This window comes from Pocillopora damicornis, chromosome 4 (genome assembly GCF_964200805.1).
Source record: "Pocillopora damicornis chromosome 4, jaPocDami1.2, whole genome shotgun sequence".
Classification (NCBI taxonomy): Eukaryota; Metazoa; Cnidaria; class Anthozoa; order Scleractinia; family Pocilloporidae; genus Pocillopora; species Pocillopora damicornis.
In genome coordinates this window covers 14,955,932-14,983,809 of record NC_142673.1, presented here as the reverse complement: position 1 = coordinate 14,983,809, position 27,878 = coordinate 14,955,932, and the positions used below count along the sequence as shown (strand labels likewise).

Here is a 27,878-nt window from a genome sequence, read left to right as displayed (position 1 = left end):
GTCGAAAATGAACACCTCATTTCGAACATACATCAGGCCTCAAAGTTGATTGCAAGCGGATTTTGTGCCTGATGCTCGACGAGTTTGCCCAGAAAAAATTAGGTGATGTCTCTGACGAGTATATGGGACGACACGAAAATACGCGTCAAACTGGACAATAATTATGCTTTATCAAACGTAATATGAAGTTCTTTCTGTATAAATTGTTTTATGAACTAAATTATTGTTACCAAATTGTGAAATTTATTTTCTCCCTTATTATTTTATCTCATCAACGTGAATGACAAACCAGAAACCAGTAAAATTTTTTCATAAACCATTGTCTTACCATTGTCATATATAGCTGTTTGTACAAGTCGGTCATTAGCGTTGAATTTTTCTTTGCTATTTACCAATGCCAGAGCATATGCTGTAAGAGACATACTGTAAGGTCTGTTTAAGTTTTTGTACTGCTTCTCCAAGTAGTCTGTTGCGCGAAGTATGGAGGCTTTTGAGGCCTACGAGAAAGTATATAAGTAATTATTTTGAAGTCCACTAAACATAAAGTTGTTTTAAATACAATAACCTGATACGGGATCACTATGTCAGCGATGGAGTAGTTTCTGAAGGAGGAAGGTGTACAAGACATCCAAATAAAACTAGTGAAAGGTATTAGAAGACCAGGGAAGGCACTACTGTTCAGTAAACTGTTAAATGGGTATGCTCTGTTGGTCGTTCAAAAATGAGAGATAGGAACACTTGGGGAGTTTCTTTTTCACAAGTACTTACGGTAACATAAAAACTGCCTGAACAAATTGAAATTTACACACAAAGAAAATGTAATATGAAGTGAAAAGGACCTCAAATGTCAAATGGATGAGTACGTACCGCTCCTGAGCATTTGCATTCCGCCAAGGCACTTAAAACGAAAGCTGTCATAGCAACCTCTCCTTCTGTGTAAGCACCTCCCTAAAAAAGCAACACCACTGTGTTTGGCGTTATCACATATGCGAACCATTCTGGATCTGTAGCGAAGATCACTGTTATTTCTTGAACGCCACAAGGGCGAAGTGGACTGGGAAGGAGGCTTCACTTAAATTGTTCCCTATGGCGTTTTCTACAATAATTCCTAGCTTTTTCTGAGATCATCAACACTAGAAACACGTTTCCGTAATTAAGGATTTCCTTTTTCCTCTAGTAAAAGCTCATCTGTTAGATCTGCCAGATGCACACCTCTAAGATAAAGTCTACACATACTGAAGTACAGCGAAGAGACATTCAATATTATGTAGTCCTTTTATATTGCTTGGTTCGGAGCAAGATGCGTACCTTGCGATGTAGACTACTTCGCAACACTCGTTTTGTTAAGTCCCTCAACAAGGGATTATAACCTGTGCAGTTTAAAGTCTCTTGTCTTCAAAAAGCACTTTCCCAAATTGGTTGCATGACATGCGTAGCGTGACCTCACCCCCCCGCCCCGCCCTCCAAAAAGAAGGCCAATAAGGGTACTACTTACCACCATCTCTCTATGATAGACCATTTGGACCTCGGGCAAGGCCCCATCTGCGCGCTGGTTTCCTACTAGCCAGTCAACCGACTGACACACCATTTCCTCATCAATATTGACTCCATCAAATTGTTGAGCCTCGCAGAATACCCTCATGACAAAGGCAGTCAGCCTTGATTTGATAAATAAAAATGCGATTAGAAAACACACAAGGGTGAAAGTGGAAGAAAACTAACCTACGTTTATGCATGATAAACATTCTTAAGAAAACTACACCAAAGTGAGTTGCATACGGTAAGGACAATGAAAATATTGCAAACCTAGTCTTTGAGGCGACACGACTTAGGCCTAATGCAAAACGACTTTTGATTTTTAGTGAAACGACCGCGCACCCCAATCGCTTTACTTGCAAACCCGTAGAACATTTCAGGATCGTATACTGTAAGCTACTTTATGAAGAAAGTTTAAAGTAGTAGGACTTATATTCCAGGTACATATTCGTTCCACTTAATATCCTATCAATTGTACAAGGTAATTCTGCTTTACAAACCATGCACTTCCTGGTGTTCTATCTCCCCAAGCGCTGAAAGCCTTATCAGTTCGGCGATAAGTCAATTCTCTTTCATAGCCTATAAAAAAAAATTAGTGTGAGACTGCATATGGCTACTGATCTAGGACAATTTTTATTACATTGAACAGGAATAGAGGTTATATTACGACCCCAGAAGGTAACGTCAAAGAAGATTTGTAGATATTCACATGCAAAATAGAAAACCTGACGCATCCCCAACATTTATGAGCACCCTGTTCCACAAGAGAAGGATAATTCGAGAATATAGTGACTATATAACGTCCATACAATAATTAAATGGTAACAGATAATCATAATAAAAATAATAATAAAAACGACAACAATAGTAATAATAACAATTTATAAGGGCTAGCTCAAAAGCCTCAGGGCTCCCCTATCCTCTAGGCTCCAATAATGATTTCACTATGCTTTGTTTAACTTTGCCTGTTAATTACAAATAATTATCTTATTTCATTGACTTCCATTTTTTGAGACTTTTTTTGTTTCATACAACAAGGCATTCCGCGCTTTAGGATGTTCAGTCATTCCACGTTTTAGGATATTCCATCATTCCATTTTGTTGGTCATTTCGCCATTCCTCCGTTATCCGTTCCGCTGATTAGGGTCCTTACTCTTCGCAAATTTAGCAGCTCTTCGGAGCATAACTCGCCAATCAAACGGTGAAATACTCTTTCCTTTTAGAAAAAAATTTCCTCAAAGTTTCCATGATGTGCAGATCACTCCTAATGAGATATTCTGCTAAGAAAAGTTTCGTTTTGTCGGCATCACGCTTCGGCAAGACGCCATAATATTTTTTTTTGTTTGAGGTGTTTATCGTCTTTTGTAGCTTTTGTTATCGTCTTTTGTCACGGCTGAACAAAAATATGTATCTTCGGATTTCCTGGGCTCAATTCGATGATTCAAGCAGTAAAATGCCACCTCTTCAAAGACAAAAGTTTTCTATCAAGTTTTCATGATGCGTCGATCACACCTACTAAGATATTTCTGCATGGAATTTCTCATCACGTAGTTCAAAGTTTGTCAAATTTGCTCACATTTAATCAAAGTTTCCATTCTCTTTAAACACAGAATAAATAATTTTTTCACAAATAATAGTTAAAAAAAATTACCAAAGATGTGGGATAAAAAAAGTAAAAAGAAAGAAACTAAAAAGTATCCTGAAGAATCCGAACTAGGACCTTCGAATTCCTCGTCCGGATCTCTACCACTGCGGCACGTGGGTTACGCAATCGTTAAAAAGAATAAATCGGGTAAGTTTGAAGAAACTATGGTGCTGCGTCGGTGGGAGAGTATAACAATGTTATTCGCTCTGACGAATGGCTAACACTCGAAACGTCAGCTTTGAAACTCTTAACGGTGGCCAATTTGCGTTATCAGCTCAGTTGATAAATTACCATGTTAATCGTTAGCTGAACACTTACACTCACTCTTACAAACAACGTAACATAATGGCTACTCTCACTACACGGATTATTCCAAAGTGTAGCTACACTTAAATAAACGAACGCTGTCCGTCATATCAAATTTCTACGTCTGTTTCATACCTTCAACTAGTGAAGAGAGCGGGAAAACTATCGAGAGAGATAGCTGGGCAGTAAGTTGTTCAAAGCCTGTAAGACAATTATGATTAACAAAGTTTACCTGATTGAATGAATCGAAACGCATTTGCTTCGTTTGGGCCAGTCAGCTGATTGGTGTTCATCAGATATTTTAAAACATAGACGTTCGGTGCAAGCCTTATCATAGTTTGCTCCCCGCAACCAGTGGGTTGGGTAATAAATCTCTCCAGACCACCCTCAATGGTAGTATTGACGACTGGACCAAGAAGATTCCCTAAAACGAAAAAGAGAGTAATCCCCAGTTAGAAAGCTCCAAGTTTTCACACGTTTTGGATCAACATGTCTCCATATTTTCCTTCAAACAAAGACAAGGCCGAAGGATTGTGCAGAGGGAGCCTGAGAGCGATGACAATTTCTTCCTTCCCTAGACCCTCTCCTTTTTATTACTGCGTCTAGACATTCTCGGGAAACGACTGGACACATTCTAAATCGCGTACGTACCTGTCACATAAACTACTGCACCGACTGAACCAGGAATGGCTTTCTCTGGAAACTCCAAGTTGATAACGTCGTGCTGACCGTTGTCATCCACTCGTGCTGAGAAACAGTACACTTAATGAGATTATAATACTTTATAGTAACTTGCATATGTTGTAATCCCAAATTATGCAATAGTGGAAATTTGTTCATACTGCTAGTTTTGATTCCAAGAAAATCGGGCAACCGCTATCTCATTCGAAACCATCCTTGTTTCAAATCAGTCTTGTTGTTCAAACCACACTCCTATCTTGTTGCTCACGTCTGTTGGATTTCAAGCCATGTCTTGAGGTTTCACTCACTTTATTTTCATAACTAAGTGTCTGTCAAGATTGTAATCCCTACAAAATCGTCGGCTTTCAGAAAAAAATAAAAAACTTCAGCCGACACATTCTAATCGTTCATCTCAGAATTGCAGCTTTTCACTTTCGCACATTTAAAATACCATATACATACATTGACTCTGGAAAGGCGCTGCAGTTGGTTTGTTTTGCTTTTGATCTCCATTTTTAGGACCATCGTTTAGGTTTCCTACATGAATTGAAAGATAAATGAAGTTAAAACAGCATGGTTAATCTTTTTTCATTCCTCAACACGCAATGAAAAGCTAAAAGGACTTCCAGAAAAAAAGCAAAATGACTAAACAAATAACTGCATAGAACTAAAAAGTGGTGCATCCATGGAGTGGTTCTCCGTTCACTGATTTTACGCCAAATTAAAATTAGCAGTGTTCTTTGATGTAGAGGGAAGAAAACTAACGAATCTCTCAGAAAAAAAGAAACCCTTGGAGTAAGAGCAACAGGGTACAAAAAAACCGAACTCCCTTGAGGCAACAGGTCGAGGAATCGTAGTGGCAGCCAGCGCTGTCACTACGAAGCCTCTGCTTGGAGGAAAAAATTACACTTACCTTAACATAACAATATACGTCTTCAAGAGATTGTCTTAATATTTCTTTTTATATAGTTTGTATTACTCGAGAAAGCTTACCTTTTGGATCCAATACGAAAGACTGTGTTTTTCGAGTTTCCTTTCCTTCCGGCTAAAATGAAATGTCATAGGAAACGGTTTAAAAAGTCTTGAAAGTAACAGCAAAGAAAAGTGGAAAATAACGGTGATCCCCCTTTCGCCATCCCTAACTCTCCTACATTCTGTCCATCGTATGGGCTCATCAACCCTTCTTATATCCTGAAAAAGTTATGGTTGTTCATCTTGGTGACTGTGATTATCATTTATCTCAGGATTTCATGGCTAGGGGCTTATGCAGGACAGAATCAACAAACGAGGTAGGGATATCACCCGCGGCTTCCGCCGTTTCAAACCACACCCAGAACATCGGACGCTGCGCCGCGCGCTTAAGAACGGAAAAAAATTTATGGATTGTGACCCAACTGCTCTACATGCACATTAATTAAAAGAGGCGATCCACTAGAGACTTCACTGTTCACGGTAAAATGATGGTAATTTTAAGACATGCTTTCATGAGATTAAAACGAATTTTATTTTCCATTAAAAAATTGTTCCGTACCAAATTCTCAGCCATGGGTAAGGAGCATTCTTATCATGTTCTTAAAAGTTCCACCCCAATATTCTTGTGAAAATATGATGATGATATTATAAATAGAAAAAATGAATGGAATACCTACCACAACGTAAAGTTTTCTTCTCACAGAATCTCCAGCTTGGTTCATCATAGCTCCACCAACATCACCTGCTAGTATGACTGAGACCTCAATTGAAATTTCTCCAATTCTTTTAGGAACAATTGGCACAGCAACCGAGCGAGCATTGCCGGGCGGAATATCAACGATACCAATCTGAGCTTTTTTGCCATCAGCAGCAATCGAGCAAAAATCTTTGTCACCCTGGAGGTAAATTTTTGCCTGAAGAAGACAATATGGAGAACTTGCACTTACATTGCGAAGGGTTAATTGACGGAAAACTCGCCTGTGTGAATGAGCCTTTAAATTTCAACTCTTATCGAGCCTTTCCTATCTCTTGGCACTTAAAAAATTGTATGTTCGAATTCCGGACGCCTGCCATGTAAAATTAATTTTTTGTTATTCCTTTTTCCCACACTAAAGGAAATTTCTAAAAAAAAAAAAATGGGACAGATTGCAATAAAGGGACTTAAAGGATGACACGAACTATTTTAACATCATTCAGTCACATCATTCGTCTTCTTTGAATGAACTGATGACTTGATTTTTATTCTACAACAAGAGCGTCAAAATACAACTCTTAATTTCCAACTCACCCTCAGCTCTTGATTATGGTAGTTGAACACTGTTGCCAGGATGGATATTTGCTCTCCTCTTTTGACTGAATATGGGAACTTCAGAGAGAGAAATATTGGACGCCATGCCAAAATCCTGAGAGGCGTGGCTAGACCCAGTCCGGTTCTATTGTTGATTGCCACGGCCTGCATGACCCACGTGGTAATGGTGTCGGGTATGGTGACACCCATCTGAACCAATCCATCCGGGCTATAAAACATTGCATAACATGACGTAACGTGACAAGACATAGCAAAACGAGGCGTGACACGAAATAACATGTCATGACATGTCTTGGCGTGGCGTGACGTAACGTAAAGTGACGTGGCACGACGTGGCGTGACGTGACATGACATGACATAACATAACATGACGTGACATGAGATGATATGGCATGACATGATTTAGAAGGTTGTATTAGATTAATTTACGTTCTGTTGCCTTGCATTACATTAGTTCATATCAAAGGAGTAACATCACAGTTGAAGATTTTGGAAAACTAACCCTAATCTCTACATGTTCGTCATTGGCAATTCGGGTTAAACTTCTTCATCTTAAACAATCTTTGATCCTTTTGTTTCATTCCTGCCTAGGAAGCGTTGGTCTTTAAGGTTTCATTAAATTTTATGAGGCCTTTTTGCCCTCGAATTCATGCAAAAATAATCCCAATGTAGTTCAGAAACATGTTTCTAACCTCATTGAAGCCACTGAAACCTACTTTTCACTCCCTTCCTAGTTCAAAAGTTTCTTCTGCGTTAGAAACAGTTTCTCAGATAATAGGTGGCAAGTTTTCGATGTCGTCTAAGAAATTGTGTTGGAAAACTACTCTCCACATCACTCTGGTAATGAAATTCTGCTAAGGTTTGAAAGTCAGCCAATCTCACTAACAACAGTCCTTTTCGGTACCACCCTGATCCGGTCGCTTACAATTATGTGTACGATCTTATAATAAAATATCACGGAAGCAGTTCTTTAAGAATAGACATGCCTCACCCAACAACTTTCTCGTCGTAGATCCAGGTTTCCGGGAAAAAAGATCTGACTTGTGTTTGAGAGAGGATTTCTTCTTCACTTGGACCAAAGTCATCACCGAGGTCCAGATTTCTTGCCAGAAGTGCAGAATCTGAAAGAGAAATAGCGTTTTAGAGGGCATCCAACTAGTCCTCTCGACATTTTCAAAAGTATGATCTTATTGGAAAAATAAACGTATAGGAACTTTACACCGACAGCCAATAAGGATGAAGTTATCAAACTTTTCATTGGTTTCTTAATAATAGTTCTTATGAGAATGTCTCTCCTCTGAATAGATGAAAATCATATCAAACGATTGTTAAAGAGAAGTCAAATATAAATGGGTACTAGAAAAACCTGACAAAATCCTGGGGAAAGGCGGTGGGGAACCCTGCGATGAGGTACTTACCATGTGAGTTAACAAATCCTTGTCGTTTGAAGCGAAAGAGAAGTGAAAACTTGGGCAATGACGAGCCTATACACTTAACACATACCTTCTGCACCAAAAGCTTTTTTACAGCATCGCCAGAACGCTGTCCTACAAGAGGGCGAAGCAAATGTAGTGTCGTCTATGTAGCGCCTTGCACAGCTTCTCCCTTCCTCGTCTGGCTTTTCACCCATTTTACAGTATGCTTTGCAATCTGTTGAGTGTAAAACATTCACTGACGAATTTGAGTTTTAAATGGGAAAAGAAAAAGAGATAAATAAAAATACACATCAACTGTTGTGTTACGGAAATTCTGATCGAAAATAAAACTGGATGGAAGAACATTGTTTTACGAAAAAAACTTGTTCACCTTCTTTGCTTGCACTCCTCTTTTTCCGAGCATTATTGTGCTCGCAGCCGTAATCTGCCATATAAAAATGATTTAAAGAATGTAAAGATTTTCGACCTTGAACTAACTTTAAGAGGAGGGAATTCTTCAGGTTAGTGAAATGGTTTCAGAGTTTGAAGGGCCTGAATTTATCTTTCAAATCCGGCGGAACTCTTAATCCTCTTGGTATCAACGAGCACTTTCCATTCACCTAATTTATGATTATGTTTTTCATGTTACTATGTTCCCACCAACAGCGTAGCTTCATCTTTTTGTATGGACAGTAAATAAACCACGCACAACCCACAATTCATCTTTCCGCTCGGACGAAGTTCTAGCGCTTGAAACTTCAGCTTTAAAAACTATTTACGATGGCCAATTCACGTTACCAACTCAGCTGTTAAAACCAAATCATCTTATCATACCCCCAACGACGAAGCAACACAGTTTCTTTTGGAAACTTGCCCCCTTCAGCCAGTAAGTATTAGTAGAGGTTAATCAAATCAAGTCAAATAATATTAGTATTGATATTCTCCACACTGTTCCCTTCACATTTCCTATACTAATGACAAGGAGAATATGTGTGACAATCACGAGCTTCTTAAATTGATGATCATTTCCTACAGTGAATAAACTGACGGCGCAATAATTTACCTTCTCTCCCGTCACTCACAAAGTTCTCTGTCATCAGGACAACACCAGCATTCTAAGAAAACAAGAAAAAATAATAACAAAATTATCGCAACCTTTAAGTTCCTGAGAATCTAAACAGGAGAAACTAAATGGCTATACTTTTTTCTATCAAAGCATGCAAGTTCATTTTAGAAACATACCCAGAGGTGATCTGAGAAAAATTTCAAAGAGTGGTCATGCCCTTAACTTGTGAATGAATCAGTGTTCAAGTCACCAACTCCATCAAACGAGTGAAATATTTTCAAACTTCCCCTATTGTTTCAGTTTTCAAATCTAATATGCCAATCGACTCTTCAAAAGCGTCAAAACAACTTTCAAGTGTCGCGTCCCTTAAGAAATGGATTAGCATATGAGGAAGATTTCCTATACGCTTGTGACAATACCTTGTAAATTAAAGAAATCTTTTGTTCACTTTTAGTCAGGCCTGTATTACTACTAACCTTAAAAATGTCTTTGTTGTTCCGTCCTCCTCCTACACCACAACCAAGATCAAGTCCCTCTATGGTCTTAAAAATCTGGGAAAGAAAACACCAAAGGTTCACTTATAATATAATGTTTGATACATTTGAGGCGGCTCCAAATCCAATCACTAGTACTTTACGAACCGTGATTGTTACGAAGAGAATTCATAGAAGTGTACACCCGAGCCAAGTGGCCCGCCCAGGCGGAGCTTGTCCCAGTTTCCATGGCATCAAGCGACTGGGAGTATCACTTCTCCCCCCTGGATGGGTTGCAGGTCCATCTCAAGGTGGATAAATCATGCTCCGTCATAAAGGTCACCGGGCTCGTATATAAATCACCGGCTCTTACGACAAACAACTAACTGTATTGATGACATTATATACCATTGCTATGGCGACTGATTAATTTGAGAATGAGGTTATCAGAGATTCAATTTTCCATCAAGCGTAATAAACTAGATTGAAGCACTCATTTGAAAAACCACATACAGTAATAACCCGCGTATAAGAACCTGAATTTTTCAATTTAGCCTAAATAGGTTCTTATATAAATGGTACTTAAAGGAAATTTAGCCTAAACAGGTTCTTAAATAGGTTCTTAAATTTGGATATGTATTTCATCGGAATATATTGTATATATATTGCAAATACAGTATCATCTCATAATAAATCATTTATAATGTACAATGTAGAGCAATGAATGTTGTGCCGCGTAGCACTGGGAACACAAATGGTGAAACAGAGAATTAACTCTGAAGTGTAAATTAAAGTGCTATTTAAACCCATGAATAACCCACAGGGCGTTAGCCCTAATAAAGGGAAACAGGGAACCACACGAGGCAAAGAAAAAATCTTTTGACCTCGGTGGGAATCGAACCCACGACCTCCGGATTAGATCTACCGTTACTCTGCCGACTGAGCTACGAGGTCGCACAGAGAAAGTCGGGGACGATTTAGGATGGTGAATCGCGGCGAAGAGAAAGTAAGGGTACATATGAATGTTGTGCCGCGTAGCACTGGGAACACAAATGGTGAAACAGAGAATTAACTCTGAAGTGTAAATTAAAGTGCTATTTCGATTCCCACCGAGGTCAAAAGATTTTTTCTTTGCCTCGTGTGGTTCCCTGTTTCCCTTTATTAGGGCTAACGCCCTGTGGGTTATTCATGGGTTTAAATAGCACTTTAATTTACACTTCAGAGTTAATTCTCTGTTTCACCATTTGTGTTCCCAGTGCTACGCGGCACAGCATTCATATGTACCCTTACTTTCTCTTCGCCGCGATTCACCATCCTAAATCGTCCCCGACTTTCTCTGTGCGACCTCGTAGCTCAGTCGGCAGAGTAACGGTAGATCTAATCCGGAGGTCGTGGGTTCGATTCCCACCGAGGTCAAAAGATTTTTTCTTTGCCTCGTGTGGTTCCCTGTTTCCCTTTATTAGGGCTAACGCCCTGTGGGTTATTCATGGGTTTAAATAGCACTTTAATTTACACTTCAGAGTTAATTCTCTGTTTCACCATTCATGTAGAGCAATGCCTGTAGGCAGTTCAGTGCAGATACAGTAAAAGTATATGTTCTTAACAAAACATAACAGTTTAATCAGTTAGTTATTAGTTTCTGCCAAGACACTTTTACAGCAACCCCACTGATAAGAACCTAACTTAAAACTTTAGGCTAAATAGGTTCTTATGTAGAGGGGGCTTAAAATTAGAATTTTAGCCTAACAGGTTCTTAAAACCCAGGTTCTTATAAGCGGGTTATTACTGTAATCATTTTTAAGATCAATATATTGATTTGTATTTTACAGATGTGAAATAACACTGTTTGTGCTTAACTATTGTTACACTGTGCGTCGCGCTTTTGTATTTTGTGTTTGAAAGCCGAAAGCTCACGCCCCATGCATGAGTACCCTCGAAGGGCAAAATAATCCTCTCTCTCTTCGTAGGAGGGATGAATCAGCCATCTTAATGAAAAACAAAACCAATGAAATAAAAACACAGACGAATTGTAGCATTGTAAAGCGACACCACTCACCCTGTCCTTAGTAAGTCTGTTCTCGTTTCTCAACAGGTACACACTTTGGTCCACACTCAGAAGACCCAGACGTGTCCCTTGTGGGGCCCTGACTTCCAGTTGGTAATGTCTTCCAGGGTCTTTTTTCACTTCGTTGAGCTGCACGAAGGACCCATCGGCCTGCTGTTGCCACGAATCTGGAAATTCGACCTAATGTTGACAAAATGTGATGAGTATTGTACAAGTATTAGAAGTATAGGCAATGTAGGTATAAGGAGAAGGTATGGGAAAACGGGGGTCTCTGTTAAAACGGCTTGTTAAAAAGTGGCAATTTTCACAGAAATGAGTATGGTGGTTGGCAGCTCACGGAGATAAGAAAGATAAGTAACGGATTACAATGTATCAAACATTCATTTCTCTCTCTATGCAAAACGTTTGGGAAGATTGCTGTTCTAAGTCATCCGAAAAATCGAGATACAAGCAGTCATCTCACAATTCACCAAATAATAAAAACCCTTTCACAGATGTTGAAAAAATCCTCTCTTGCCCGCATTTCACCATATCCTTTTCTCGTTACCTCGGTTGGAAGTTTGTCATCAATTCTGAGCAAAATGCTGTCAGCTACAACGCGTTCGTTGCTGTCAATGTAATAACCAATCAAACGTGCTGATGGTGACATTTCAGAAGTGACACGGAACGACCAACTTTTGAACATTCCGTCAAAGTTGTCTGTTGTGTTGTGAGAAATAATTCGTCCTCGAGACACAACCTGAAAGAGAACTTTTCAGATTAGAAAAGCAGAAACCAGATGCTACTGGAACTGTAAGGTGAATAACGGTTATCCATCCGAAAAATGAAGAAAGTGTAATATCAGTTTAGTGAGCTTGCAACGAGAGGAAAGATTGAGCTCCCCTACAAAAATTACCTTTTCACTTCAGAAGTGACCAAGAAGTTATTATGTCCTTACAGTATCAATACAAAATTATGCAGAAAGGTAATGAGAGTGTACAAAACTATCTATTGGAAAGTTTTCTTTTTTTATTCAAAACTAAATTCTCAGAATTAACATTGTTAAAAATGCATGGCAAAAAGAAAGGAGAATTGCTATGTAGATCTAAGGAGTAGTAGGGTTATGTGTGGTTTATCATCCTCTACATTATTCCCAGACCTTCCCATAAGTAAACTGAAAAACATGGCAAACGCAAGAACTAAACCTACCGCAAACGAAAGTTTGGCTGCAGCGTCGTTGCGGCTTCGATAACTTTCACACTGTATTTTACGGCCAACCTACCGAAAAAAAAAGTGTATGTGAAATATGAGCATATTTCTCACCTTACGACTTCTTTGGTTTAGAGCAATCTGGGAGTAGAAAATAACCCAGGACTGCAATGGCTTTGCATCGCTGAAATCGCTTATGTGAATGGTCATCAATACTGTGCTATCCTCTCAATCAATCATGAGCCAAAGTCAAAACCGGTAGTGACCTAGTTACCCGCGTTTTCCCGCGTTTGGAGTCGTTTTTACGTATTTTCGTTTAAACTCTTATTGTTCCCTTGTGTAAAACTAAGAGCAGTCCCTCCGAAGTCCAGTGTTCCGCGTGGCGCGCTAACATCAACTTTTCTTTCACTGACGTTTTGACTCGCCCGCAGAACTTCGCCGCAAAAAAAGTAACTGCGCATAGGCCATCCCTTGTGATGACGTATTTTTCTGATCGGTAACAGCACGTTTTTATTTCACGAACCTCAAACAAAAAGCTCTCTATCAAACTATTCCTGAACCAAGCTGTAAAAAAACCTACTGAAGCGCTCTCATCAGGACCACAAGCTAAGTCGAATAGTCTCATTTGGCTATTTTGGTAGCTGCTAAAATCATGTTTATCCCTTTTGATACAATCTGTACATAATTGCAGAAAGACATATTTGCTAACATATGTGCAGTTCTAAAATGAGCGATCGACAAAATTGTGGTGTAGTCTTATCTCAGCTGGTATAGCCTTGCACCGCTATCCGGGAATCACGAGTTAAAAATCTTATGAAAGCCACGTGTTCATTTGCCTTCGAGACTTCTCTTCGAGCTCCTTTCGATTGCGAATATCACGCGGGGATCTTTAAGACAAGTGGGGTAAAAAAGCTGCTTACTGCCAAAAAATCTTAAACTTTAAATCACTGAGCGTTGACCGGACAATCAAAGTTACCTTTCCATGTGTCAGCTGACGAACCATAATCAGCGGTCCATTTTCTGCGTCAAATGGGTTCACAATCAACCTGGCGACTGCATTCTGTTGAGGAGTTAGGTTCTGATTGTCCGTTTTAACCTAATCAAAAAAGACATGAAATAAGCTCCACTTTCCCATTAAATCGTACATAAACCTCATAGTTATCAATTTGTCGATTAGGAACTGCGGCGCATTTTGCGGGCTAAAATGGAGACATTGGCGCACTAAAATACGCATGCTCACGTGATTGTTCAGATTGTTTTGTTGTTGTGTTTTTTTTTTCTAAAATGACTCTTGGCGGGACCGAAAACATATTTCTTAACTCCATTGTTTTAAAACAGAGAGAAAACACTCCTCCTGACTAATCAAAGAGGAATTTTTGGGGGGTGGTGGGTCAGATCAATACTGAAATCTTAGTGTTTCACTCTTTCGCAAATATATTTAGAAGCTTTACCCAAACTGGATATTACATACACTGAAGATCAATCCTTACTTTTTCCACATACTGTTCCATAAAAAACACCGTCAATGTGACCCTAGAAACATAGCTCAGGTAGCTCATTGAATAACAGCCAAATTTTTTTTGATTCAAATCCATCTCAATCCAGAATGATTCAGAATGGCTCTCGGTGAACACAATACACAATTTTCTTATTTTTGTATACTTAGAATTAGAAGATGAGCCTCCATAATCTGGTTGAATTACTGTGTTTAATCTTACCTTAATATTAATTTCCGCACAGTTTGAACAAGCATCCACTACAAACTCAACCTCTCCATTTTCATCTGTCAAGTCTACCACATTGGGGTCTCGATCCTCTCTCTTCAAATCGATTTCGTTATTTCCCTGTTTCCCTTTGGCAGAAATCAACATTGGAACATTCTTAGCTGGCTTTGTGTTGGGATAGGTAACAACAGCCTAAAACAAAATTGCAATAATATTAAAATCTGCCAATAACTGTCAGATGTAATGCTCTACTACTCTCATATGAAGAAACTAACGTATGGAAGTAAAGACCCTTTCTATGGGCTACAACAGTTTGTTCGCTTTTAATTTTTATGACAAAACACCTGACTAGCACACAAATCATCCTTTTTCCAAACTTCACCTGATTTTCTTATACAAGACCTCCCCCTGTCCTCTGTTGGGCTACACAGTTTTTAACCCTTTGCACCCTAACATCAGGATACAATTTCTCCATACTGTTCTCTGTGTGTTTCCTATGGTACTTATAAAGAGAATTTGTTTAACAATCCAGAGCTTCTTTAGTTGGTGATCATTTCCTTTTAATTCTCACAACCTCAATGTTTGTTTTAGGGGTGATACTGATAGGAGAAAATAGTTACTAATCACTCTTAGGGGTTAAAGGGTTAAGACAAAGTATGAGGGCTTGAAGACTAAATTTAAATGTAAATTCACCCCCTGGAAACAAATACATGTACCCTCTTTAGAGGAGGGGGAGACATTCAACACCAGAAGAGTGCCAAGATATGGTCATTTTAACCAATTATAGGTTTTGTTCCCATCTCAAAGACCTTTTATATTACAGTTCTTACCTTCACTACATACCGCAATCCTGGTTTAAAATATCTTGGTGTGTTCTTAAAGGCAATGCGGTAAGGGCTTGATGTAAATTGGCATGTTCTATCCTCAACAGTTGCCTTGTTACCAGTCACCGCCTCAACAACATCAACCTGAACCAGAAGTCTGGCTTTCAACGGGAACCAGATATTCCCAGGAAGGTCTCGAATCATCTGGATCCGTCGTGGGACGGTAGTGACTCCACTGCTGTGAAGCTGAGTCAAGAAAGGACAGAGTTGAATGGTGAGACATGGACAAATGTTGTTAAGAACAATTTTGTTCCCACAAAGTCATTTTATCTAAGGTGTCTGCTTTAATGCACATTTCATTGGAAAAGAATGAAAGCACTTAACAAATTTGTCAATTCAAAAAATCAGTCAGTTATTCAAGGACTGAGTCATTCAGTTGGTCGGTCAAACAGTTAGGATCAGTCTGTCTATCAATCAATCAATCAATCAATCAATCAGTCAATCAATCAGTCTGTCAGCTAGGCAGTTTGTGAGTGAGTGAGTGAGTCGGTCAGTTGGACAGTTTGATCAGTCAGTCAGTCAGTTGGTCAGTGAGTCATTCAGTCAGTCAGAAAGTAAGTCCGTCAGTGAGGCAGTTAGATGGTCTGTCAATCAGTCAGCCAGAAAGTTTGTCAGTCAGTCAGTCAGTTAGTCAGTCAGTCAGATTTGCATTCAGTGATTTGATTTATCTATAAGTTGGATAAGTTGCTAAGCATGTAAGAGAGTGAGTTTCAGTTGGTTCATCAATCAGTAAATCAGTCACCCAGTTAGTCAATCGGTCAAGATCAGTTAACAAATCAATGAGAGAGCATGTACCAGTAAGTGAGTGACCAAGTGAGAGAGTGAGTCTGTCAGTCAGTGAGTCAGTCACTAGCCAGTCAGTCAATGAGTCAATGAGAGAACAGGTGAGTGAGTAACTGAGTGAGTGGGTTATTGAGTCAGTCAGTCAGTGAATCAGAGTCAATTAGCCAATCAATAAATAAACCAAGTAGTCTGTTGAGTCTATCAAGAAACTCAGCAATCAAAGACAATCAGAAGTCAGTCTGTCAATCTAATCTTTTTCCTGTGTTACAACTTACTATAATGGTTTGCGCATCAAACTTTATAGTTTGACCATCAACACCCTCAATAAACAAAGAATATGTAGCACTTCCGAGAACAGGTTTCCCATAAGTGTACCTAAAAAAATACAAAATAGGGCAAAACAGCTAAAAAAGAGATTGGTGCCTCATTGGTGCAAAAGTAACATCATGCAACAAGGAAGGAAAGAGGTTAAACACTGACAGATAACTTGTTTTTTAGATTTTTTGTTTATCTATATATTTCCTAAGACTGGAAGTTTACAAGTAAGGCTCAACTCTACCCTGTTAATTTCCTATTTATATCCCGACATTGAAATATGGGATACTGCTAGTGGGCCACTCCCTCTAGCTGTGATTCCCTGATATAGACCCAGTCCCTCACTATCACAGCAGAGCTCTGTCAGGGGTTTTCATTATATGTTATGTGGTTTCTTTGTGTAATATTTTTGCAAGAGCTGAGTGATAAGATTATAAGATTTTACTCCAGAACCAAAAAACCCAAACGATTCAAATCCAACAAGTTTTGCCACTATGTGGTTATCACACTAGCATCTTTTATCTGCTATATTATGGTGAAAATTAAGAAAATTTTATCAAAAGAGTTAAAGAGAAGTAAAAATAAATTGAGGAGAAAAAAAGGAAAAGGCCAACAGCCAGACATATGGTAAATCAGCAAGAAAAATTACTCTAGCTGAATTTTAAAATTTGTGGCTTTAGATCTAGCAAAGAGTTATTTATTTAGCATTTTTAGCTTTTTCTATGTTTCCTTTTATTGCTGTCTCCTCCTCTCTCCCTTAGAAAACAATAATACTGAAGTTCCCAAAAAGTTCTAGTAAAGGCCCAGCAATCAAATAGTACTTTAAAGCTCAGTGGTAGAATTTGGAGCACAGAATCCAAGGGACTGATATTTCTTGCAGGGGATACATAATGTTTCCTTTTCCCTACATTGTAACTAGATGAATAAAATTTTTCTATTTTTTTTTTCATGACCAAGCTTGAAATTTACCATCTTTCCAATTCTATGTAAGATATTCTTTGAAAAATGAAACAGAGCTACTTTGTATTTTAAAGTTTCTCAGTTTAGGATAGTGTTTTTTTTTGTAAGCAAAAGCAATCTCTTACCTTGCAGTAATATTGATCCCAAATGCATCGTCTGTTTTTAGTATGTAAGGTGGCACTGAGACTTTCACTGAAAACTTGGGGAGCACTAAGAGATTAAAGAAGTATGCATATCTATTAGCATGAAAAATACCGAGGAACCTAATAAGTATTTCAGAATATCCTTACCATATTCTTTAACTTCAAACTGCACAGAAGTGTTGTGGATGTTCTTTAAAAAAATGAAAAGAAAAAAAAAGAAAAACAGAATAAATAAAAAGAAATTCAGTTGATGACTAAGTGTAAAATACTTTGGCTTCTCTTTACTTCATGTAACTGAAATCATTCTGTTTCTCAAATTGAAATCTGTTTTGTTTTAATGGCACTCTCATTGACCGGGTAAGAGGTGTGATTCAGAGAAAAAAATAAGTTAGAGATCTGGAATACCTGGTGACCGTAAACGGCTGTTATGGTCCAATTACCATGGAGTATAAAGTCGCCCAGTTCGAGCCTTTTTGATATGATACCTTGAAAAGAAAATAAATAAATAACTTAACTATGTCAAATTAACATTCATCATCTGAAACACACTCAAATCAACCAACCTTACCATCATTTGCATTGCTTGATAGCTAGATATTCGAAAGACTAGTTTACCAAGTATTTAAACAGTACAGTCACCTTACACGAATCGCGGGGCCGTAAAGACACGTGAATCATATTTTGAAGGTTACTACATCTTCAGAGGCCAGCCGCCATTTTGAAATAGCCCAACCATAAACACGTGACCAAAAACAACTGGGGTCTGGTTTGATCCACTATCCACTTAAGAAAATTAACTATTTAGCCCTCTTATCTACCACCTAAGTTCTCGAAACACTTTTCGAAATACAATTCTTTCATAAGAGTGAAGGTGAATAGGGTCTACTTGCAAGTTTCAAAAAGAGGATGTGAGCCGAACACGTAGCTTCAAAAGAAAAAATGGACAATTTGCAGGAATGATGTGACCTTCTTTACAATCTCTCTGAATGCTTGACAAGGAACAATTCAAACCTGTAGTGGTGTCCAAGTCTTTCCACTGTTGTACACGGACACCCTGTGGATTCTAGAAAACAAAAGAAAGAAAGAAAAAAAAAAGGTTACACGCTTAGGACCAAATTCTAAACTCTAGTGAACAAAGATGATATAAATTATTTTCCAATAAGGCTTAAAAGTTTTGGTTAAAGGACTGTGCTGTGATCAACGAATTCATCGTCGTTCAAGCACTCAGAAGGAATTAAGCAAAGGACATTGTTTTTAACAAGACATTTCGTGGCGAGGGGGGCATTGGGATTTTAGCTTTCACGGCTTTAGCTATTTTTTAGATCGATTTTTTCGGTTTTTTGTTCCAAAAAAACTTAGGTTTTTCGGTTTTGGTGTTCATTGCGGTTTGCGGATTTTCTGTTTTTTAGCATTTGGTATTCGATGTGGTTTTCGGTTCTTCATTTGGGTTCAAATTTCATTCGATCTGAGCCATCATGTCTCCAGCAGTAGAGCATCGATCTTAAACAAACCAAAGAAAAAAGATGAAAAAAAAAAAAAAAGATAGTTAAGATGCTTACCATGACTACTACGGTAATCTATATCAAGGAAAAAGGAAAAAAAACAAAAAAAAATTTAGTACGTTCTTCGAAAATAATTAATTGGACATGATTGGTCGTTGTTCATCAAGGTCCTTCAATTAAAAAGAGAAACAGAGCTACACAACAGCTAGCTTTGTATTATGAAGGGTTAAGGTTTGGGAAGAGGGCTTCCTAAACCCTCTGTTACGAAGGAGTGATTTCAGAGCAAATAGGATTTGATTGCCGTACGAGTTTTATGAAACCTAAGTTGATTCGGATGGGAAAAAGAATATCCAAGAACCACTGAGAGTAACATGTGATTGATGTACTCACCTTCCTCCTTGATGGCTTCATGTCAAACTCAAGCGGCATCACTCTGATTTTCACTGTTTAATAGAATGAAGTTTGGGTTAGATTCAGTTCATTATACTGGGGAGGGTAGTCGTCTACCTTCATGAATTTTTTTTTAGGTTTGGGTCGAAAGCTGGGGATCAATCGCAACATCTTACCACTCTGTCTTGGTGTGTAGACGGGTTTGTCAGTCTGTATGAATACCACCCCGTCTTTGTAACTCAAAAGAATCTTCGCTTCTTTGTGAAACTGAAAGTGGCCATCATCTGACTTTGCAATCAAATAAATATACTGTTTATCTACGGAACTGGGATCTGAAAGGTCCTGTGGGTCCACCTGCGAGGGTCAAAGAAACGGCAGTTAATGGAAAAACAAAATTATACTTTCATGAAACCCCAGATAGTATCTACTGTTTCATACCTGAATCATAAAGCCCTTTTTTCTCTCAACAGGCCCATACATTTGCCTTTAAAATGTCGGTATAAAAAAACGATGTTGTTTACCAAAGGAAACACTAACAGTGAGCCAGCACCCACTTTCCCCTGAATTTAGACAACACTTGCAACATAAACTACCCATTACAAGTTAAACTGATCAAATTGTCGTACCTTTATGGGAAGAAAAATGCTTTTATCTGAAGAAAGGAAAGAAAATAATTAGAAATTTGACACTCGGGATTGTCGCATGAAAAAAAAACCACTTTTTTCTATTAACCAACGTTAAGTTACCGTTTGTCGCAACTCCTTGCACTTCTGAGAATGTCTTTTGTCTATGTGGATAGTCTTGTAAGTATAACTTCACTGTCACCGGTTGCGGTGCGTCGAACACCGTCACTGATACCTTCTCCTGGACACCAATGTGAAACATATTGGGAGCCATTATAGAAAACCTGAAATGATAACAATTGAAGAATGAATAATAAATCTTCCACCAAATTCACGACTTACTCCTGGGATCCGGCGCTTCGTCTCCCGCATTCTTTAGAAAAAAAACTTAAAAATATCTAATCTCAATGACTGGTAATTCTACTATGGACTGTTATGCGGCTTGTCAACACGTTGTTTAGTATGTCGATCGTCTAAATATATTTCTCTGATACTAATTATCATGGAACCTAAGGTTAAAAGCCTCAATGCTTTTTTTATAATTTCTCGCAAATGATATTTTTTTTGTCTTCTTTACCAATTTCTGTAAATTATGGTAATATTATATGAAATGGCAAATAAAATAAGATAAAAGAAAAAAGGAAACAAAAAAGATACGAATAAAACGCTTGTGGCTTAATGGAAAGAAGCAGAAAAAAAAATCACAGATCGGCAACGCGAGAACATGTTGTTGTTACTGATGCGTGTCATAAATGAGCACAAATTTACAAGTGAGTTGAACGCTTAATGGGTTTATGTGTCAAGTCTATAGGACGTCCTTCTCGACTAAGCACCCTCCCCTCCCCCATTCAAAACGGAAAGCAAGTAAATGACGAACCTCTCTTACTAAGTATTCCATTCGGACGAGACAAATGGAGAGATGCACGGTTACAGTATACGGATTATTATTTTTTTTTTTTTTGCTCGTTCAAATGAAATCTAGCTTTAGTAAAGGGTTTGACATAAAGCTGTCAGTATAATGTTAGAAAATTTGAATATATATCGTATTAGTTTAAGAAAAAAGTAATTTGTTATGACATGTAGAGCGGCACTCTTGCAGAGAAATGAAGTAAACACCCTTTTAAAAGCATGAATAAATCCATAAATAAGATTCTAATTAAAAAATTTAACAATCCGTGACGGTTCGTGTGAATTCGCAATTTTTTGCTTGGCTAGAAAAGCCAAATGCTTAAAACCCTCATGAGCTCCCGATGTTTGGGAAAAACAATACTTTTACTTCCTGAGACACCTACGCGGTGATTGGAAAAACAAGATTAAAATCAGCAACAGCAGTTCAGGACAAGCAATGAGCAGGACCTAATGTTAAAGGAAGTCGAAACACAGCATGAGATCGGATCTGCACTCTCGCATATCGGATAGGGTTTCACGTGCCCTACAAAAAGGATACTCCAAATGAATTTCATATTGTGTGACCGCGAGATTTCTTCTTTCGCCGTCTCTCGACCATTCTGAGAACTTTTGCCAATGTTTAATTGCAACAGAAGCTCAACAGCCCACCCACGAGAAGGTTCACTTCCGGTTTCGCAGAAGTTTATTTTTAATTCTTTTAAATGCCAATTAACATCTGGAAGATTTAGCTAGACACTCGTCTATTTCCAAACATCAATTCCCGATGAAAAATAATTGAAAGCTTTCAATGCTGATTGAATTAGTCATCATTATCATTAGTTAGAAAATTAGTCCAAATAAAACTATCTTTCAATCAAATTAACTAATTTGTATTTCCGGTTTCAAAGCATTTTTAGCTCTAGGCATGAAACGGCCCACGTAATGCCCTGTCACTCAAGCATAAAGGTTGCACAACGGCCAATTTCTTTCTTCAGAGAAAACGTTTCAGTTTGATCCGGTGCATACATACACTTCAAAGCGCATTCTTCAGAGCCCCCATGCGAACTAGGTGGCCACAAAAATCACCAATTACAATTTTATTCTGGTATGCTTTAAAATATCTTTCTTTGCATCTAATATTTCTCGCCAGTTAGGAGCGCAGGTCAACGCTTTCGCAAATCAACACGATGTTCATGAACTGAGAAAAGTATAATGTCCGATATTTTAAATTCAAGAGGGCTTCTTCCCACGAGCTAATTTTTTTTGGTGCTCTCTCAATTAGATGGTAGTCATTTGTCTAGAAGCACGTCGCGCCGTTACCTTTCACGTTACGGTTGACGACGCACTTGAGCTCAAATAGTTCAGCCCAATTTACCGGCTTTGATTGAAAGTAAAAACTCGTTTTATAATATTATGACTTTTGTGGCGGACTTGCATTCACTTTCAGTGAATCGACGTAGTGGATAAATGCTGAAGCGTGATTACCCAACATTTTGCAGTTTGTGTTACTAATACAATATGCGCCGAAACTAATGAATCCAAAAAAGATCAAGACAAAAACAGAGACCTAATCGCTGTAGAAAGACCAATTTAACTAACCTTTTGGCTGCTACACAACCCAACGCAAGCAGAAGTACTGTTATTCGCAGCATTGCGCCGAGAAGCTCCGCCATCCTTGTAGCAAAGCTTTGGAATAATGAAACTCCTTCCTGCAGTGCTGTGGTTATAAGGCGTGATGTGATCTGCTGAGACGTGCCTCCTGGATGCATCAAGTTGCAGTGTTGACAGGTTAATCTTAATTTTCCTCGTGTTTCACTTTCTCTTTGTCGCGAAACAAGGAAAAGAATGTCTTAGGTCACGGCAGAATAACTTCCTTTCGGATCTGATTGGAGAATAGTTCCTAGTTTTGAATGCATCACACGTACAACATCGTAAGTGAGAATTAAAATCACATTATGAGCTGTAAGGCTGCCCCTGATGTTGTCAATTAAGGGAGTAGGCAAGTATATGAGGGGAAATTTGGTAAACACTACTTAGCTCCATGTGTCGAATGACCACCCGTCCCCCACATGAACTCTAGGATATAACTTCTCGTATGGATAAATTATTTTATGGATTTAAATTAATATAACTCATTAGCGTAATTGTTACACCTTCATGCCCAGACTTAACAGGCTGAAGCAGTTGTTTAATAAAATGTCAGCAATACGTAATAACGCGGAAAACCTCCAAAGTGTCCCATCCCTGGAATAATCCACAACGTCGAGAACGAAAGCCCCTTGGCAGGGCTCGAAAGGAAAAAGCTTTGGGGCACTGATATTTTACTTCCCCTTGTGAAAAACTAGACTCTCACTCAATATTTTTTATATGGCGACAAAAATGTAATGGGAAGTCCGTTTTTTCTGGGAATTTATACAAAACGCGTGTAAGAGGAATATATTATTTCCGTGGCTGCCTTCCATCAACACTTGATTAAGTATATTTTTGTTATAAAAATATTTAGGTAACTGACACCAGTGATTTTCATAGATATTTCTCCTGGAACAAAAGGAAATGCTATCATCGAGAATGTTCCAAGTCAACAGGAAAAATCATCCGGGACTAAGGATTTCCTCAATTTGTCCCATATTGCAATGTGATTTTACTCTATTAGTTCAACACGGTTGAGTAATGAAATGGAAGCTATGTTTGATCACGTAGGCACACGGTTTGTTTGGCAAAACTCCATGTATTAATTTCCATTTCAGCTTACTTTTAGTTCCATAAGAAAGGCACCTGATTTCACAATACAAATGAGTAATACTTTTTTTTTTCAGGAGATCATGCATACCTCCTGTGTAATAGCCTCAGTAAAATGCAAAATGAAATGTATAATTCTTACACTATGAAGCAACCGGGTTAGTCACGTTATCGAAATAAATCAGAGACAATAGACAGCTCTCAGCTATAAGGTTTCTTTCCGGATTATCTGAAGCGTAGGATTAAAAGGAAATAGTGGCATGATGTTCCTTAACCTTCAGCAGCCGCGACAACTAGACCATGACGTCATCTATGTATTTCGGTGTTACATTCACATTGTACTCTCCCCGCGGCTCTGAAAACGAGAGCATCGCGAATATACCTTTAAAACCACTTCCCTGATTTAGTTGAGTGGCAAAATCAAAACTTTATTGGGTAAAGTAGGCATGCTAAGATGCAAGGGAGGGAATAAAAAAACAAAGTGAGTCGCCTTGTCTCAATAATGGAAAAATTCGTGTCAGGTCAACATCCTGTGACAAATCCATTCCGTTCTTGACTCGCGCGCGTCGTGGCTCCTCGCGGGAGTTCATCCGCGTCCACACGCTCACTCGTACACTCGATCAAGCCTTACAACGAAATTAACTCGTAGAAAGGCCACCCAAATATACCCTATAACCTCTAAACTCTGATTGTTAATTCTCCCCTCTAGCCGCTACACATACCCTTATAAATAGTTACGAGATTTTGGTTTTAGATCAAGAAAACCTCTACCAGATGCGTTTATGTATTCTCATTTCCTGTGTGCTGGATAATGTAAGGGATAGTCACTTCTTGCAGTTACCCTACCCTCTCCTGTAGTTCCTCCTTGCTGTTCTATTCTCGAGCAACTGACCTCTAAATTGTATCGAAGTGACAATGAAATGATCTGCAAGCGACAATATCCCCTATAAGATACCTTTTACAGTAAAACAGGTCTCACAAGTATTTCAGGCTGGTTAGTACATTACACTTCATCCAGTGTAAGTTATATTCAAACCCGTAACTGATCCTCGTATCTCGACTGTAGAGCTTGTGTCGAGGAAAGCAAGAGGAAATATATATGGAGCTTACTTATTTTTACCATACTCAGGGAAGTGTTTCCATCTTTCGAAGAGCTACCAATGAGACTGAAGAGTCAGTTTAACAGAGCTAATTCACTTGTCCATCTTATAAATCCAGCTCATCTTTCAATGTCTTAATGTCTTTTCCGCCCTTTCGTTCCGTTTATGTTTATTCTTGCTCCTCAATTTGTCATCCTTGGCGAGTTGTTATAGACAGGATCACTTACAATCAAAGGCAACTTCAATCGAGCTTCAGCTAAACGTACAAAGGATTTGAGAAAAATCTCTATGATATAACGAAAAAGAAAACTTCAACAATTCAATCGCTGCCATTACTTTATTACTAATTGACTTATTTATCTAAAAAATTTTATTACTAATTTACTTCTTTACCTAAGAAAAAAAACAGCAAGATACCGCTGAGCCCATTATCATCTGACATCAAGTTACAAGGATAAAAAAATTTGCTGCCATCATTATTCCATTTAAGGAGATTTTTAAAAACATATTGAAGGATTCTTTATCAGAGTACACTTTTCTTTAAAATCGGGGCTTTGGAATCATAGTTACATGTATGAACATCGTCTGTCTACCAAAATCGATTATTCTCCTTTAAAGTTTGGTACCTTGTCACGTCTGAGGCCTATCCTCTTGTAATGAAAAGTCATTGTTAACAAAAACTGCTGTCATCATTTCTTAAAGACACTGAGTGCATTTCAATTACAGATCTAGGAGCAGCAAGACTACAAAACAAAGTAATCACTGTGGCCCATTAGTAAAAAAGAATCATCAAAAGGGAACAGTAAAAGCCTAAAACAAGCAACGACTCATCTTGGGCGAAGCTATGCAAAACCAATGGATTGGAGGTTGACTCAATTTCAATAAAAACTCGAACATTTTTCTAATCTTTATATTGTTTCATTTTTTGCTTTATCCAGTCGACAAATGGATGCACTTTAGTGTAGTATCCGTATTGCCCCTTAACCGCGCATCCATCGCCCCAACTTACAATACCAGCGTCGACCCATGCATGGCGTTTGCCATTTTCTACTTTTGTATCTAGAACGTATGCTCCACCGCTATCTCCGTGGCAAGTGTCGTTTTTGCCCTCACCATCCCCTGCGCAAAATGTTTTGGCAGAGTCGAATTTAAGGCTTGCTTTGTTCTCACACAACCGGTCATCTTGGATTTGAAAAGAAGCATGTTTCAGCACTTCTGATGAGTCGAGAGTCCTAGCCCTTTTTCCAATTGGAACATGTTTTGTTCCTCCCCATCCCGCCACTGTGCCGTAATTGCCAGGAGTTGCCAAATCTGGTTCACCCTTCTCAGGCAAACACACAGTTCGCACAAACGCTTTCAATTCAAACGGCGGCTCGACTTTCACAAGAGCTATATCATTTCGGAACGAGCTGAAGTCAAAATCGTCGTCATAAGGAATTATTTTCTTAGGTTTTCTTTCTTGCGTGGTCTCTTCATTTCCCTTCCTTGTTAAGTTATGAACACCAGCGTACAAAACGTATCTGAGAATATTATAAGAATAGGTGTGACGTCATTACACTATTTTGCGTCAGAATCAAAACGAGAACTTTGCGGTACTGATTTCAGTAGCTTTTAGACCAACAGCGAAAAAACATTTTATTTTTTGATGGCCCACTTTCTGTCACACACGAGAACAAGAAAAACATGAGCTTGGAATACACTGAAGAATAGGGGAAAAATACCAACAAAAGTGGTGCAAGAAAAGGCCGGATTAAATGATCCAAACTTCCACTTACTAATATCCTTAATGCATAACTTTTGAACGAGGAAATTTCAACTGAATTATAATTTTTTTTTGCGTACAGAGAACTTATATCGTTTTGTTTGATGTAACTATAACACTATAATGATCAGTATATGAATAAAAATCAGAGCATGGTGATATTAGACAGGAAGACAGACAGACCCACGGAAGGGTTGATGGAAGGCGAATGGATCAACTATCAACGAATGGAGGAACTGATGGGCGAGGTGAATGGCAAGATGGATGGAAGGAATAAAAGGAAAGGGATAAGCATTTGAATGGATAACGAACAGATGGATGGTTGAATGAATATATGGATGCGTTGACTGGGAAAAGATCAGTTGGTCTGCAACTCACGAGGACGGGCTGGTAAGTCTTCGGACCCAGTTTATCTCCTTTTTAAAAAAGCAATGAGCGGCAGTCAAAACCCACTGACGAGAAATAAGGGAACCACTACAGTGGAATTCCTGTTGTCCGACCCAATCATTGTCTGAAAGAAGACGAAATTAAAGTTGAGTTAACAGGTTTTATCGCTAGCACGCTCTTGTTTTCGAAATTTGAACCTAAATACTCTACTCTACTCTGCACTCAATTGCAATGACATGCAAAGCGCTTTGAGCGCTTTGCCAAGATCTGATTGTTAATTCTTCCTCCAGTTGATACACATTTCTTTGTAAACTAGTCACGAGAATTTTGTGTTAGATCAAAATAACTTCTACCTGATAAGTTTTCATATTCTCATCACCTGTCTGGTAGATAAAGTATGGATATCATAGGGAGAATTAACATGTTAATCAATGCTGAGCTCTCTGTGTCAGCAGTTTTTCTACTTGTTTGTAGAATAGAACACTTAAAGCATTTTTTTAAGTTATTAAAATTAATCTAAACTTGTCGAAAAAAGGAGGCACTTCAGTACTGTCTCATGCATCTTATTTCTTCTTACAGTATCGCTTCTAAATCAAACATCACGAGAATATGGGAAATGATCGCAACTGAAAGAATCTCTCGATTGTTAAACAAATCAGCTTCGTCAGTAACATCAATAAGAAATGGAAAATATGCTTACTGATGTTAGGATGTGAAGGATTAAGGGAGAAGTTTACTCCAAAAAGCATGTAATTTTTTACCTTCGAAATTATTCAGTGTTTAGATTTTTTTATCATGATTTGAGATTTCAGAGTGAACTGACCCTTCGAAAGAGCCGTCAATTATTGTAAATATCCGACTACTGACGATAAACTAGGTAACCTGGCAAACGCAAAACCACATCAGGATAAAGATTTATCCAGTGGATAGCGTTATCCAACCTTCGAACAACCGTGGCCGGGCAGTTAATTCAGGCGGTACGTTTTCAAGAGGTACTGCTCTGATTATCGCCCCCAACCGTT

The 27,878-nt window shown here is 38.5% G+C and overlaps 2 protein-coding genes across 2 annotated transcripts in view; both read right to left on the bottom strand.

The window, feature by feature from the left end:
- The window catches only part of LOC113675669 (A.superbus venom factor 1), a 29,585-nt gene extending 6,534 nt beyond the window's left edge, over positions 1–23,051 (bottom strand). The window contains exons 1-32 of the mRNA XM_089202914.1: positions 22,468–23,051; positions 20,104–20,264; positions 19,984–20,009; positions 19,534–19,711; positions 19,358–19,410; positions 19,025–19,042; positions 18,477–18,528; positions 17,871–17,950; positions 17,613–17,655; positions 17,448–17,532; positions 16,323–16,422; positions 15,211–15,450; positions 14,375–14,572; positions 13,633–13,752; positions 12,657–12,725; positions 12,016–12,207; positions 11,460–11,648; positions 9,407–9,481; positions 8,928–8,979; positions 8,256–8,309; positions 7,953–8,099; positions 7,441–7,570; positions 6,429–6,657; positions 5,818–6,054; positions 5,162–5,213; positions 4,631–4,705; positions 4,139–4,234; positions 3,720–3,911; positions 2,037–2,115; positions 1,496–1,658; positions 868–948; positions 329–497 (exon numbers count right to left, since the gene is read on the bottom strand). Of these exons, the coding sequence (XP_089059040.1) occupies positions 329–497; positions 868–948; positions 1,496–1,658; positions 2,037–2,115; positions 3,720–3,911; positions 4,139–4,234; positions 4,631–4,705; positions 5,162–5,213; positions 5,818–6,054; positions 6,429–6,657; positions 7,441–7,570; positions 7,953–8,099; positions 8,256–8,309; positions 8,928–8,979; positions 9,407–9,481; positions 11,460–11,648; positions 12,016–12,207; positions 12,657–12,725; positions 13,633–13,752; positions 14,375–14,572; positions 15,211–15,450; positions 16,323–16,422; positions 17,448–17,532; positions 17,613–17,655; positions 17,871–17,950; positions 18,477–18,528; positions 19,025–19,042; positions 19,358–19,410; positions 19,534–19,711; positions 19,984–20,009; positions 20,104–20,264; positions 22,468–22,637 (3,805 nt within the window). The 5' untranslated portion in view covers positions 22,638–23,051. The remainder of the gene's footprint in view (positions 1–328; positions 498–867; positions 949–1,495; positions 1,659–2,036; positions 2,116–3,719; positions 3,912–4,138; positions 4,235–4,630; positions 4,706–5,161; positions 5,214–5,817; positions 6,055–6,428; positions 6,658–7,440; positions 7,571–7,952; positions 8,100–8,255; positions 8,310–8,927; positions 8,980–9,406; positions 9,482–11,459; positions 11,649–12,015; positions 12,208–12,656; positions 12,726–13,632; positions 13,753–14,374; positions 14,573–15,210; positions 15,451–16,322; positions 16,423–17,447; positions 17,533–17,612; positions 17,656–17,870; positions 17,951–18,476; positions 18,529–19,024; positions 19,043–19,357; positions 19,411–19,533; positions 19,712–19,983; positions 20,010–20,103; positions 20,265–22,467) is intronic.
- Positions 23,052–25,025: 1,974 nt separating this feature from the next.
- The window catches only part of LOC113675679 (venom factor), a 48,407-nt gene continuing 45,554 nt past the window's right edge, over positions 25,026–27,878 (bottom strand). The window contains exons 54-55 of the mRNA XM_089204193.1: positions 26,848–26,980; positions 25,026–26,227 (exon numbers count right to left, since the gene is read on the bottom strand). Of these exons, the coding sequence (XP_089060319.1) occupies positions 25,609–26,227; positions 26,848–26,980 (752 nt within the window). The 3' untranslated portion in view covers positions 25,026–25,608. The remainder of the gene's footprint in view (positions 26,228–26,847; positions 26,981–27,878) is intronic.